Source organism: Dermochelys coriacea, chromosome 11 (assembly GCF_009764565.3).
Source record: "Dermochelys coriacea isolate rDerCor1 chromosome 11, rDerCor1.pri.v4, whole genome shotgun sequence".
Lineage (NCBI taxonomy): Eukaryota > Metazoa > Chordata > Testudines > Dermochelyidae > Dermochelys > Dermochelys coriacea.
In genome coordinates this window covers 65,408,589-65,423,778 of record NC_050078.2, presented here as the reverse complement: position 1 = coordinate 65,423,778, position 15,190 = coordinate 65,408,589, and the positions used below count along the sequence as shown (strand labels likewise).

The 15,190-nt window shown below is 42.9% G+C and overlaps 1 protein-coding gene across 2 annotated transcripts in view; it reads left to right on the top strand.

The window, feature by feature from the left end:
• Positions 1-15,190, top strand: part of PTH2R (parathyroid hormone 2 receptor) — a 99,880-nt gene that overhangs the window by 37,780 nt on the left and 46,910 nt on the right. For both annotated transcript variants that reach the window (XM_038421937.2, XM_038421938.2), the window contains 5 exons: positions 2,235-2,345; positions 2,452-2,573; positions 4,211-4,308; positions 10,139-10,325; positions 11,914-12,067. In XM_038421937.2, coding sequence (XP_038277865.1) covers positions 2,235-2,345; positions 2,452-2,573; positions 4,211-4,308; positions 10,139-10,325; positions 11,914-12,067 — 672 coding nt within the window. The remainder of the gene's footprint in view (positions 1-2,234; positions 2,346-2,451; positions 2,574-4,210; positions 4,309-10,138; positions 10,326-11,913; positions 12,068-15,190) is intronic.

Sequence of the window (15,190 nt, the reverse complement as noted above, 5' to 3'; positions counted from 1 at the left end):
TCTGAACAATACTGTGTTCTTAAAGATACGAGCATCATGCACTTTCCCTGACCAGCCCAACACTGTCGATGAAGCATCCCTGGTGATCCACCAATGCTCGTATAACCATAGAAAAGTAGCCCATTCGGTTTTACTCTTGGGATAGGTGGTCACAATAAGAATATGCAGGCCACCTACTGCTCCACTCATGTTCGGAAGCGCCCTGGCTACGGATCCATTCACTAAGTCTTGTGCGTTGCCGAGAGTGACAGTCCTGTGTTGCAGGAGATGATTAATGGCCCTGCAAATTTCCATGACAATGGCCCCCATCGTGGATTTTCCAACTCCAAACTATTTCCCGCTGACTGGTAGCAATCCAACATTGCAAGTTTGCACAGTGTGATCATCACTTGCTTCCCCACTGTCAATGTAGCTCTAATTCTGGTGTCCCTGCTCTGGAGGGATGGGGTGAGCTCTGCATGCAGATCCAGAAATGTGTCCTTTCTGATCGAAGAGTTCTGTGGCCATTGCTTGTCACCTGCATTACAATGCAATCCCACCCATCAGTGCTCCTTTCTTAGGCCCACAAGCAGTGCTTGGGCATCTGCAACTTGCTCCATCAACACCATCAATAACTTTGAATTGGATACCATAGCAGTCTGTCTTCCACAAAATCGTCATGTTCCCCTGGTAGTAATGCTGGACTTTAACTACCCAGACATCTGTTAGAAAAGGCAAAGCACAAAATCTCTAGTGAGTTCTTGGAATGTGATGGGGACAACTTCTTGTTTCAGAAGCCGAAGGGCAACCATTTATTTTAGACTTGATTCTGACTAGCAGTGAGGAATTGGTTGTGAATCTGAAGATGGAAGGTGGGGGGATGGATTAGATGCCTTTTCAAGGTCCTTTCCAGACATACTTTCTATGATTCTCTGCGTAGACTAAATGGCATGGATATACTGCACATATGTTTTCCCATGTAGTTTGTTCTCATAGGAAGCCCAGAGGCCAGTTATCCTTCCTCCTGTTGAAAAATCCACAGTTTCCTCTTCAACATTCCAATGTAGGGAAAGAATCTGTAGCATCAATATGGGGACCAGGTGGGGCCAAGTCCATCAGGAAATCAGCTGTTAACTGCATAGATGCAGGAACCCTGCATGGTGCGTGCAAGTCAGCATAGGCCATAGGAGTTGTGTGGCAACCATCTGTCTAACTTAGATACTTATATAGCCCCATTACCGTAGTATCTTAGCACCTTGCAATCTTTAATGTATTAATCCCTCACAACAGTCCTGTGAAGCATGGAAGTGCTATTATCTCCATTTTCACAGATGGGGTAATTGAGGCACCGAGAGACTTGACCAAGGTCACACGGGAAGTCTGTGGCAGAGCAAGGAATTTGCAACCAGGTCTCCTATGTTCTAGGCTAGCAGTATAACCACTGGACCATCCTTCTTCTCTGTCCCCTTGGTACTTGTGTCCTATGTCCCTCTCTGTGGGGCAAGCAAACACAAGGAGTGAGTTATCACTGCTTCCACTAGGAGATTTGCACATTGCATTATTGTGGAGCCAAATGGTGACAGACTCCAGTGTAACTTCACCACGTAGACCTTACTTTATGACTGCAATAATTTTCCTGGCAGCAGGACTCCGCTTTGGAATCAGTCTTAATTTGAGCAGTCAGAAATTAGACACTTTAGGAGGTTCACAGACATACCTAGATATACCTATCATACCACAGCTCCTAGAATCAGCAAAAATGTGTGCAACGGTCAAAATAACAATTTCCTAGCAGTATACGATCTCCTATTTCTTATTCATGGGGGACCATTTCCAATAAATTTGACATATTTTGCAAATGTTGGAGGGCAGAGTTAAGGTTGGTGGATGGTGTAAATTAAGTGGGTTGAGAGTCAGAGGTGAAGAGTTCTATGGAAGTGGGGAACCGGCTGCATCTCCAAAGAGTCTAAGAATTGGGGTTTAAAAAAATTTAGAGGTTGATTTTATTTTTTTAAAGAAACTGATATTGTTTGGGGGGTATAAGCTAGATGTCACTGATTCATTTTCAATTATGTTATATGGGAAGAAATTTAACACTTTCATCCTTAGGTATCTAAATTGCAAGATACTTTTAAATCTCTGTTACTTAATTTGGGCACAGGTATTTAGGTGATACTGTAAAACATAAGTGGCATAGAGGCTTGTCTCATACTTTTCATTTCTTCTTTCTATGTCTTCCTTCTATTTGTCTGCAGAGGGTAACTGCTTTCCAGAATGGGATGGACTAATATGCTGGCCCAGGGGCTCACTAGGAAAAAAGATGGCTGTTCCATGCCCTCCTTATATATATGACTTCAATCACAAAGGTACCACTGGTCTTGTCGTTCTCACAGAATTTATCTGAAGCAAATGAAAAGCCAGGTGGTGCAAAGGACCTGCGTAGACTAACCAAGACTCATTTCCTCCTTGCAGGGGTGGCTTTCAGACACTGTAGCCCTAATGGAACATGGGACCTTATACCGGGTTTGAACCGAACGTGGGCCAATTACTCTGACTGCCTTCGCTACTTACAGCCAGAAATCAGCCCGGGGAAGGTATGGGGGTGTTTTCCCAATGCAATCATAGATCATCAGAGTTTGGATGGGAAGAACAAATCCTGAAATTGTACGCACTTTTCATTCCTTGATGGTTCTGTACAGAAACAAATGGAAATATGAATGACATGCATATTGTTGTCCTAACTTAATAATGGTGCATCAGTCCCAATGAGCGTTTATTATTTACACAATGGTTTTTAAGTCATAAAATGAGGAAGAGTCTTATTTAAAACAACATAGACATGAAGGAACTGCAGACACTGAAGCTATGAACTGAAGGCACTTTCCCCTCTCAAGTGTGCCTCGCTGTGTTTAATGTGGTTGTGAGGGCTAAATTCATCCATAGCAGAAGAGCTGCAATTTCCATTGGCGTCAGTCGGCATGATATCTGCTTTAGGCAGGAGTGGACTAACTCCAGATTCTTGGATCTAAAATTCTTGTCCCAGGGCTGGGGCTGAAGAAACTTGGCTCAATTTGGGACTCTGCCACTGAATCAGCCTGTGATTTAGAGTCAAGTCACTGAACCTACCTGTTCATCAGTTTTCCCATTTGTATAATGAGGATAATGTTATTTGTTTATCTTAAGATTAGGGATGCTTCAATAGAAAGTGCTGTATAACTGATCAGTATTTTTTTTTAAAAAAGCCCCAGACTCTCAAACATTTTTAAGTATACTTTTCCCCCCTATAAGTAGCTTTGGTGAGAGCTTTGGTGGTAAGTCCTTATGTCTGTGGGATTTGGGCCATTGTTAAAGTATTTAGGCACCTGATGATGCAGATAAATGCGCAATAGATTTTCAAAAGCTACCAGGCCCATAATTTCCATTGAAATCAATGTCTGTCTTTGCAGCTGTGTGGTCGGATGGATCCCACTGCAGGATCCAGGTCTAAATATGCTATGTCTTTCTTCCTTTTAATATTGAGCTGTGTGATGTATTCATGCTAGACTCTCAGCAAGCTGTCACACAGCAGCCCTCTTCAGGGCAATGATATAGGCAATGACAAACATATTCTAAAACACCATCAGCACCTGAGCTGAGTGGGAGGAAGAAGAATCATAGTCTTGGCTCCACCCCCTCCAATGTAGAAGTCAATGGAGCTGAGCAGATACCAGGGCAAGAGAAGGGTGCCCAATTATTCCCTCCCTCCCACCAAAGCTAGTGGGGGGAACTGACAACAGACAAAATGCCAATGTTGCCTGCTCTTGTGCTTTTGGAATGGTAGTTATTGTGTTTCTTCAAATCTGCAGCTCCAGGAATCATGTTACATGATCTCATCTTTCTTTATAAAAAATAAATCTTAGTTTCCATGGTTGTGGAATAAAGTTTTAAAAGTGACCCCCTAAAGATACAACACCAGAAGGCAAATATATGAACCCAAGTTCTTCCTTTTAGTACTCTTGTGATTTATTTTTTTCCAGTGTAAACTGATGAATCTTGAATGCTTTGGGATGGCAGTACAACAAGTTCATCCCTGGTGTAAGTCCACTGATGTCAGTGGGGTTACAGCAGGGATGAATATGGCCCAATAACACACGTTAGGGCTTGTCACTTATTAAGGGAAACTGGATTATTGGAGACTTTGTACACACAGATGAAGAAAATAAAGTGGAAATGGTCTTGTTTTCTTTTCCAGAGGGAATTCTTTGAACGTCTCTACCTTATGTACACTGTTGGATATTCTGTGTCCTTCAGTTCTCTGGCAGTGGCTGTTTTCATCATTGGCTACTTCAGGTGAGCAATTCATAGTCCCAGCTGCTCTGTCCCCTTTTTGCACCATCATCTCTACAGGAGATAATCTTATGTTCCTTATTCACACAGGACTGTCCAATCTCTTGATGCTTTTTTTATATTCCTGTCTGCAGTGCTGAGAGTAAATATTATGCATGGAGTAATTTTCAATGGCTACCCATTGTGTGAAGCTTTGATCAGATGAAGAACACGTTAAAACATTTCAGGGGAAAATAATTTCCCATGGCCATGTAAAAATTGCAAGCAGCAAGAGACTTTGTATCAGTCTTCAGAACTGTTAAAGATGACAGCACAGTGAGGCACAGAATGATCAGAGTGGTTTATCCTATAGTCTGCTTTTGAGGCTTAATGGCTTATTTCACAACTGAAACAATAGGATTGCTGGCATGTGGAATTATCTGCTTGAGTTATTGCTAGGAATATTGCTATGGTCAGTTGCTAACACTTTAGGAGTTGAATGCTCACTCTAATGCTCACTTTTGAAATAACCAAAGAAGAAACAAACTCTAAAGACTGCATGCCAGGTTTTCCATGACTATTATTCATATTAAGGTCTCCAGCAGCGTGTTAGACATTTCATGGAAGACACGGAAAAACAGTGAGATCCTCGCTTCTGCTCTGGCCCCTCTATGCTGTGTAAAAAGGCTGCAAAGGAGCTCCAAAAGCATTGTTTTTGGCTCTGGAAGATTTCTTCTGGTACAGGCATTGCAGAAGACAGCCATAGAGTGGAGAACCTCCTCACGAATCCTGGTGTAGGGCGCGTGCTAGGTATGGGAAAGGAATGCCAGGGAATGCAAGTAGCACTGCAGCCATTAAGAACAGTGCTGCAACCCATAGGTCGGCCTAGGGAGGCTGCTGTAATGTAGACAGCCCCTTGCCACCGCACCCTCCTGGGCTGCAGGTTCTGTGCCATGCCTCCTAGGGATGCATGGTCACAATCCCAATGCAAACCTGACCTGTGACAGAAAAAAATGTTGGGGGCAAACAGTAGGAAGGGAAAGGAGCGAGGAGGATGAGGATTACAGCAGTAAGACTATGCATTGTTTTCATTGTCAGCATATGCACTTGTTGGTGTTTCTGGCAGTTTTGTCTGAGTTTCTATTATGGCTTTAAAAATAGATAATAATGATTGCCTGCCTTACTGAGTCATCAGCATGAAACCCAATGCATCCTGGGAAAGGACCTTAGGGAGTTTGAGTGATTGCTAACTAGTTAATATTATGCATTAGGTAAGGCATCTCCAGGTGGTGCAGTTACTCACATTCTTCCAACTTCTTTTCCATAGCATGTGAGCAAGGTTTAATCTTGGAAGAAATGTTTATATAGTTTTAGTTGCCAGGGTGTGGGTAGAGGAAGCTATTACAAGCAGCAAGAAGTTTGATCTCTGCTACAATCAGATTCAGAAAAACACTTACGCACGTGCTTCAGGCCATTTCCATTCAGGAAAGCTCTAAGATACATTCATGTGCTTAAGGCCTACTTAAGTCAATAAGAATGCAGTCACTCTGTAAAGGAAATGGTAGATAACCAACTGAGTGTGAGCTCCGAGTGTGAGTTGGTAGCTGCTGAGTAAATGTGATCCACATAAGCAGGGAAATATCAAGTCGGAATGGGGAGGTGGTATTATTTTTGTATATAGCATTAATGAGACTTTTACTGTCTGGTTCAGGTGTCCATACTTCAAAAAGGATGCTGAAAAATCAGAAAGGGTTCAGAAAAGAACTACAGGGTCTGGAAAATGTGCATTATAGTGAGAGAGTAAAGAGACTCCATCTGTGTTGTTTATTAAAGAGCGGGCTAAAAGGTGACTTGATCATGGTCTACAAGGGGGAAAGAATTCTGATGGTAGACAGTTCTTTGATCTATCAGACAAAGCCTTAACAGGATCCAGGGACTGGAAACTGAAGCTAGACAGCTTCAGACTAGAAACACGATGCATATTTTTACATTAAGGTCAATTAACCACTGAAACAACTTACCTAGGGACATTGTGGATTTTTCCATCACTGGTAGTCTTCTGGCCTTAAAATATGTGAATCTATGCAGTCAATGGTATCATACTGTCTGGAGTGGCTCACAGCTCCGAGTGCCAACCTCAAGGCAGACTACCCAGAAAACAGGGTAGACACCCCAAACTGATAGTGGGTTCTATAATTAGATTTCACCAAGCCAGTAACAAATGTGAACTCCTGGATTATTATACCAGTCCTACCAGGGAGTCACAGACAGTCCCCTTAGGGTATGTCTTCACTACCCGCCAGATCAGCAGGCAGTGATCGATCCAGCGGGGGTCAATTTATCGCATCTAGTCTAGACATGATAAATTGACCCCTGAGCACTCTCCCTTCGACTCCTGTACTCCAGTGCCGCGAGAGGTGCAGGCAGAGTCGATGGGGGAGCAGCAGCAGTCGACTCACCATAGTGAAGACACCTCATTGAGTAGGTCTAAGTATGTCGACTTCAGCTACATTATTCACGTAACTGAAGTTGCGTAACTTAGATAGATCCCCCACCCCCCACAGTGCAGACCAGGGCTTAGACTCTCCAATCTATCTTACCACCCAGACAAACTTTGTGATAATGGTCACTTAAACTGAAAATCACATCACATCTGGTTACTCCCAGTCTCAAGAGACCAATCACAGATTCATAGATACTAAGGTCAGAAGGGACCATTCTGATCATCTAGTCCGACCTCCTGCACAGCGCAGGCCGCAGAATCTCACCCACCCACTCCTATGAAAAACCTCACCCATTTCTGAGCTATTGAAGTCCTTAAATCATGGTTCAAAGACTTCAAGGAGCAGAGAAGCCTCCCTCAAGTCAACCATGCCCCATGCTACAGAGGAAGGCGAAAAACCTCCAGGGCCTCTCCAATCTGCCCTGGAGGAAAATTCCTTCCCGACCCCAAATATGGCAATCAGCTAAACCCTGAGCATATGGGCAAGATTCACCAGCCAGATACCCAGGAAAGAATTTTCTATAGTAACTCAGATCCCATCCATCTAATATCCCATCTCAGGGGATTTGGCCTATTTACCCTGAATATTTAAAGATCAATTACTTACCAAAATCCCATTATCCCATCATACCATCTCCTCCATAAACTTATTGAGTAGAATCTTAAAACCAGATAGATCTTTTGCCCCCACTGCTTCCCTGGGAAGGTTATTCCAAAACTTCACTCCTCTGATGGTTAAAAACCTTCGTCTGATTTCAAGTCTAAACTTCCTGGTGGCCAGTTTATACCCATTTGTTCTTGTGTCCACATTGGTGCTGAGCTTAAATAATTCCTCTCCCTCTCCTATATTTATCCCTCTGATATATTTATAGAGAGCAATCATATCCCCCCTCAACCTTCTTTTAGTTAGGCTAAACAAGCCAAGCTCCTTAAGTCTCCTTTCATAAGACAAGTTTTCCATTCCTTGGATCATCCTAGTATCCCTTCTCTGTACCTGCTCCAGTTTGAATTCATCCTTTTTAAACATGGGAGACCAGAACTGCACACAGTATTCTAGGTGAGGTCTCACCAGTGCCTTGTATAACGGTACTAAAACCTCCTTATCCCTATAGGAAATGCCTCTCCTGATGCATCCCAAAACCGCATTAGCTTTTTTCACAGCCATATCACATTGGCAGCTCATAGTCATCCTATGATCAACCAATACTCTAAGGTCCTTCTCCTCTTCCGTTACTTCTAATTGATGCGTCCCCAACTTATAACTAAAATTCTTGTTATTAATCTCTAAATGCATAACCTTACACTTCTCACTATTAAATTTCATCCTATTACTATTACTCCAGTTTACAAGGTCATCCAGATCCTCCTGTATAATATCCCGATCCTTCTCCGAATTGGCAATACCTCCCAGCTTTGTATCATCTGCAAACTTTATTAGCACACTCCCACTTTTTGTGCCAAGGTCAGTAATAAAAAGATTAAATAAGATTGGTCCCAAAACCGATCCCTGAGGAACTCCACTGGTAACCTCCCTCCAACCTGACAGTTCGCCTTTCAGTAGGACCCGTTGCAGTCTCCCCTTTAACCAATTCCTTATCCACCTTTTGATGTTCATATTGATCCCCATCTTCTCCAATTTAACTAATAATTCCCCATGTGGCATGGTATCAAATGCCTTACTGCCTTACTGATCAGTTACCCTAGATCAATTTTACTGTAGATCTTACACCAAAGACAACGCTGGTAGCCAATACTATAGTAAACTAACTAAAGGCTTATTAGCTAAGAAAAGGAAATGAGTTATTGAGAGGTTAAAGCAGATAAAATATATGCACAAATGAATCACAGTTTGTAATTCCAAATGGTGGCAGTGATGTCATAAACTGCCAGTTTCCCAAAAGTCTTCTCAGGGTACCCAGATTGTCTTTGGGGACCTCGGCTTTGTATCTGGTACACTTCCCTATAAGAGTCTAAACAGTCCAGAGATGAAGGATCTTTCCCTGAATCCATACTTATAGCTTCTTCTCACAGAAAACAAGCTGACAATGTCACTACTTAAGTGGGTTTTTCCTTTGATGACAGAGTGAGGAAGGTATTGAGAGTCTTTGACCTCCGATCATCACACAGAATGACCACTTGCTTTGAAATTAGCACTTTTCTGTTCAAGTTCCTCATTTGCATTCGACAAAGCCTCCTTCGCGTTTTAGGGCTTGTTTGGTGGGTTATTTAGTTATGGGGGTACACAAAATGAAAATGTTTGCCACTACATTATAGCAGGATACAGGTAAGTGAAAACAATGCAAGTAACATCCCACTTGTTTTCCTGACGTTTAAACACCAAATACACTCTTATACATTTAATAATCACTTTGATCCACACTAATACACAATGAATAGGCCTGGGGCTCTGGCATGAGCTGGCACCTGGTCTGCCAGCGTCACAAACAGGACTTAAGCACATGCTTGATGTTAAGCATTTGCTGGAGGGCTGTCCTGAATAGAGATGCTTTCCTGAGTTGGAGCCTATGTAATTTAAGGATGCTGTACTGCAAACTCTTATTACCAAGCATAGTGCATAATACCATGAACTTCCCCCTTCAGTAACATTATTCACTGTACAATGCACAATGTTTGAGTAAGTGGTTGTATGATGCAGCCCAGTTAGTTTCTATTGCTGTCAGGGTGGCAACTGGCACGCTTTATATTCAGTTTACTAACAACAAGCTGCAGACTGTCAACAGCTGAGACTTGTAAATATTTGCTCATGTGAGGTGTTGCATTTTAAGCCTTATCTTATGATAGGAAAGTTCAGCAAAAATATTGTAGGTAACTGTCATCACTAAGTAATCATGCCCTTTTATTTTGTATTTTTGTCCTTCCTAAGAAAAATATAAGAGTCCTTAAAGTATGAAATAGTGACTAAGGCATGGTCTACACTAGTGGGGGGATCGACCTAAGATCTCACGCAACTTCAGCTATGAGAATAGCGTAGCTGAAGTCGACATATCTTAGGTCGACTTACCTTGTGTCCTCACGGCGAGGGGTCGACTGCCGCTGCTCCCCCGTCGACTCCGCTTCTGCCTCTCACCGCGGTGGAGTACAGGAGTCGACGGCAGAGCGATCAGGGATCGATTTATCGCGTCTTCACTAGATGTGATACATCGATCCCCTATAGATCAATCACTACCCGCCGATCCGGCGGGTAGTGTAGACGTACCCTAAGGCGAGGGATGAGGAAGTATTGAACTTGCTAAGCTTGGCCATAGATTATCCCAGAGCCTACTGCAAAATTTTGCTCTCTTGCTGGCTGAATTCAATAGCCTCTTCTAAATTATCCTTTTCTTCCCATAGGAGGCTGCACTGCACCAGGAATTGCATCCACATGCATCTCTTTGTCTCTTTCATGCTAAGAGCTGCCAGCATCTTTATCAAAGACAAAGTTGTGCATACGCACATAGGAGTCAAAGAGCTGGACTCTCTGCTGATGAGTGACCTCCAGAGCACCGTAGTGGCACCTGCAATTGACAAGTCACAATACGTAAGCACTGACCCTCAGGGAAAACAGTCAGCCTGCTAGTTAACTGTTCTCCGAGTTGTTATGCCCCTTTCGGATAATCTGTTCTCCTTCCAGAGTGGCGAGGCATTACTGTGGTGGGTCAGTGTAAAATATCAGGCTGATCCTGAGGATCAGGCTCTTGAAAATTCAGTATGCAAAGGGCCAAAGTCTGATTTTCTTAAAGTAACTTAAGCTCCTGAGGCCCAGATCCTCAAAGGTATTGATGTCAATGGAAGTTGGGGGTCTGTGAGACTCTGGCTCTTACGGCCAGATTTTTAAAGGTATTTAGGGGCTGAAAGGTGAAGATAGATGCCTGGTGGGATTTTCAAAAGTGCATAGGCATCAATGGGAATTAGGTGCCTAGGCATGTGTGAAAATCCCACTATGCCTCTATCTTCATCTTTAGGTGCCTAAATACCTTTAAAATCCTCACTTAAGTGCTTGACACTTTTAAATATGGGACTTGGATTTCTAAGTCACTTAACCCTTAACCTCTCAACCTTTCCAGACTTCTGTACCCTTTTCAGGAGTCTGATTTGTTTTGCAGGTTCCCAAGTTTTACCTCACTTAAAAACTTACAAAATCAGACCTAAAAATACAGAAGTGTCACAGCACACTTTCTCACTTTTACCATATAATTATAAAACAAATGAATTGGAATATAAATATTGTACTTACATTTCAGTGCACAGTATGTAGAGCAGTATTAAACAAGTCACTATCTCCATGAAATTTTACATTGTACTGACTTTGCTAATGCTTTTTATGTAGCCTGTGGGAAAACTAGGCAAATATCTAGATGAGTTAATGTACCCCCTGGGAGACCTCTGCCTACCCTCAGAGCTATACGTACCCCTTGTTGAGAACCTCTGACTTAAGCACCTTTGAAAATTGTTCCCCAGATTTCAATACTTGTCTACCTGTTTCTATTGTGAATCCTTCTTTTTGTTAATGGGGATGAGACTGACTCACTTTTGCTTATTTGTTCAGGTCACCCTGGCTGTCCTCCTTGCAAAATCTGACCCACTTGTCATTTTCTGCTCGAGTCAGATCCAGGACTGCATTAGCAGGTCACAATGAAACTGCCCTAGCAGAGCAGCGGGGGTGTGGGAAGCTTGTACAGTGCTTGCCCTCACTCTAGCTGTCTCAAAGAAATGCTGTTAGTTCTCCACTTTCACAACCACTAATTCATCCACAAATGGTCTTTACAAAGCAAGGAGAACTGTTGACTTTACACAAAGACTTGACACTGTGCTAAGGATGGCCTTGCTACCTGTTCCTATCTCTGTAAATAAGACATGTTAAAGTTGTCATAATAGGAGCCATGTGCAATGGGTTTAGAAGCATAATGTCAAGTTTCGGGGATAGCCGTGTTAGTCTGTATCCACAAAAACAATGAGGAGTCCAGTGGCACCTTAAAGACGAACAGATTTATTTGGGCATAAGCTTTTATGGGTAAAAAAAAACACTTCTTCAGATGCATGGAGTGAAAATTACAGATGCAGTTCTTGGATGGTTGCTGTATCCAGGAATGGTAACCCATTATCATTCTGTTTGGGTTCCTTGACAGGTGGGGTGCAAGATTGCGGTTGTGATGTTTATTTACTTCTTAGCCACCAACTACTACTGGATCCTGGTTGAAGGCCTCTACCTGCACAGCCTAATCTTCGTGGCTTTCTTTTCGGATACCAAATATCTGTGGGGTTTCACCTTGATAGGCTGGGGTAAGGTATATGGGACTCTTCTGTTCCTTGCATCTTTTCATCAGGCTTCTCAGAGGGAGAGGATTCTGCTATTTTACTATCCCCATTGCTCTGTTTCATCACATGAGACATAAAGAAAAAGACAGGAAGGACCTATGTCCAGCAATAATCCATGGCCACTGGTAGTTACAGGAAGTTGATTGTGTTGAGCACCACTGGTGAACTCCATCAGGTGGTACAGCTCTGCCACTGACTCCTGTACAAGCTGAGGCAAGTCACTTAACTCCTCCATTTCCCGACTCTGAAATGGGGATAATAATACATTCCTACCTCCAGGCGTGTTGTCAGGGCAAAGCAAATCATGTGAAGCGCTTAATTGCAAGCTAAACATGGTATGGTGGGGAGCACCACAGAAAAGCCTCTATATAAATTAAAATAAGAGATAATTGGATATTTGGTCCTCTCCATACTCCAGAGAGAAGTGAATCTCCTCTCCTCCTGTTAGCTTATTTCATATATCAATACAGTGGCCATTATTATCCGTTCAAGAAGGATCTATGAATTTGCAGAGATTAAGCCAAATTCTACTGAGTCCCATCATGTAAATGTGCTCCTGTCAATGGTGTTACTCCCAATTTAAACCAGTGTAACTGAGCAGAATTTATTCCTGTGTCCAGAACTGGGGATTGACCACAAGCCTCAGAAGAGAAATGGCAGGTTACTTACTGCACTGGGTCTCTTCAACAGCCATCCTCAGGTTGAACTTCTTACACTGGGATTTGCATTCTCATAGTCTTGCATTAGACTCATAGACTTTAAAGCCAGAAGGATCCATCATGATTATCTAGTTTGACCTCCTGCACATTGCAAGCCACAAAATCTCACCCACCTAATCTTGTAATAGGCCCATAACCAGTGTCTGTGTTACTGGCTTCCTCAATTAATCATTTAAAGACTTCAAGGTACAGAAAATTCATCATTTATTCTAGTTCATTCCATCGAATGACTCATTCTACATGCTGCAGAGGAAGGTGAAATCCCCCATGCTCCCAGAGTCTCAGTCAATCTGACCTGGAGGAAAATTCCTTCCTGACCCCAAATATGGCGATCAGTTAGACCCTGAGCATGTGGGCAAGACCCACCAGCCAGACAACTGGGAAAGAATTCTTTGTAGTAACACAGAGTTCTCCCCAGCTGGTGTCCCATATCTGTCCACTGGAGATATTTGCTAATAGCAGTCACAGATGGGACATGTGCCATTGTAGGCAGTCTCATCATACCATCCCCTCTATAAAAAGTCACTGCAGTTAAGGTCTGGTTCCTTTTGCTTTCACAGTGAAATGTGTTCTCTGTTTGGCCTGTAAAGAGATCTGAGGTTAACTTCATTTTGTATTTCAGTATTTTAAACTTTTCTGAAATGGGCAAAATGAAGTTAACACTGGTGAAATTGACAGAGGGGTGGTGGTGGGGGCTCTGAAAAGGAAATTCATGAAGGAGAAAAAAGGATATTTACCAGGCTGAAACTCGTGTTCTCCACAGCTAATCCAAGCCTAAACAGCTCCCCCCTTTCTTGTCTTTCTAGTTCTGGGTTCAACTCAGAATCGAACAGTGAAGGTCATTAATCTTTGGAACAGCTTATCTAGTGATGATGTGGATTCTCCAGCACTTGCAGACTCTATCTTTCTATTAGCTGTACTATAGCTCAACCAGACGTTATAGGCTGGATGCAGAAATTACTGGGTGAGGTTCCCTGACCTCTATTATGCAGGAGTTCAGACTAGGTGACCACAGTGGTCCCTTCTGGCCTTAAAAATCTATTAATGATGTGGCATGATGGTTCACCCCCGACATTTCATCCCTGATACTAAGTGGTGATTCTGGCATAAGACACTGTAAATGGAGGCTTCCCTATAACAAGTGGGGGAGGGATAGCTCAGCGGTTTGAGCTTTGGCCTGCTAAACCCAGGGTTATGAGTTCAATCCTTGAGGGGGACATTTAGGGATCTGGGGCAAAAATTGGAGATTGGTCCAGCTTTGAGCGGGGGGTTGGACTAGATGACTTCCTGAGATCCCTTCCAACCCTGATATTTTATGATTCTAAGCCCTGCTAGGGGAATGGTATCTGCAGTGAATAGATAAATAAGCACTGCAATGTGAGACAGGCGCAATAAAGTGTCTTAGATTAAACGTTCACAGTGCAGTAACATGGATCTAAGGCTACTCTTTTCATACCAAAGAGAACTGAATGAGAGAGAGACCTTGTTTATGCACAGAACTGTTCTTTACTGTCCTCTCAAAATCTCCAGGAGAAGTAACTGACTCCACGCCCCTCGGCGTGGCAGCAGTAGTGGGTTGTATGGAGGTTGGATTGACCCAGGACCTCGTGCACTACAAGCCTTGACTACAAAGACCCGGCTCTGTTAGCCAAAGCTGTCGCAGGCTCTTCGACACACACTTAGACTGGAGTGTGTCTCAGGACTTGCGGGACTGGGGAATAGAAATAAAATGTTTCTCTGGAGATGCAGGTAATACCTGCTTTGAAGAGGTTTTCAATCCATCTAGCTAACTAGTTAGATGTTTATATGGCCCTGCATCAGCATTGTACCTGAGTTCCTGTGTGAGGACCTGATCCAAACAGGGCTCATTGCAAAGCAGCAATTGAGCTACTATTTATTGCCTGGTTTTTAAAATCAATTTCCCTGGTAAGGGAGAAATGGAAAGGAGGGTTACAGTACAGGGGGGAAGTCTGGGCTTTATTTATTTATTTTTATATATCTAAACCTTTCATGAAACCCAAAACATCATGAGTTTCTCCCATCTCTGATTAGTCTCTTAAAGTAACACAACTCTTTTCAGGAGCAAACAGGCTGCTTTTTCTTGTGAACGAAGAGCACTCCAGAGGAAAAATATCCTGGGCCAAATTGAGCTCTCAGGCATGCCCATTGAAGTCATCAGATTAATTTGACACATCCTGCTAAATGTGTCTGTTCATTCAGCATTAGCACTTGGGAGAGCAGCGCTCCTCTCTAAGTACCCTCCCCATCATCTGTTGCTGTAAACAAAAACGTATCGCTTTCCAAATCTCCTTAGCAGCTTTCAGGGTGCAGCCCTGCTTGCCGTCATCTGCCAAAGCTTTGAATTAAT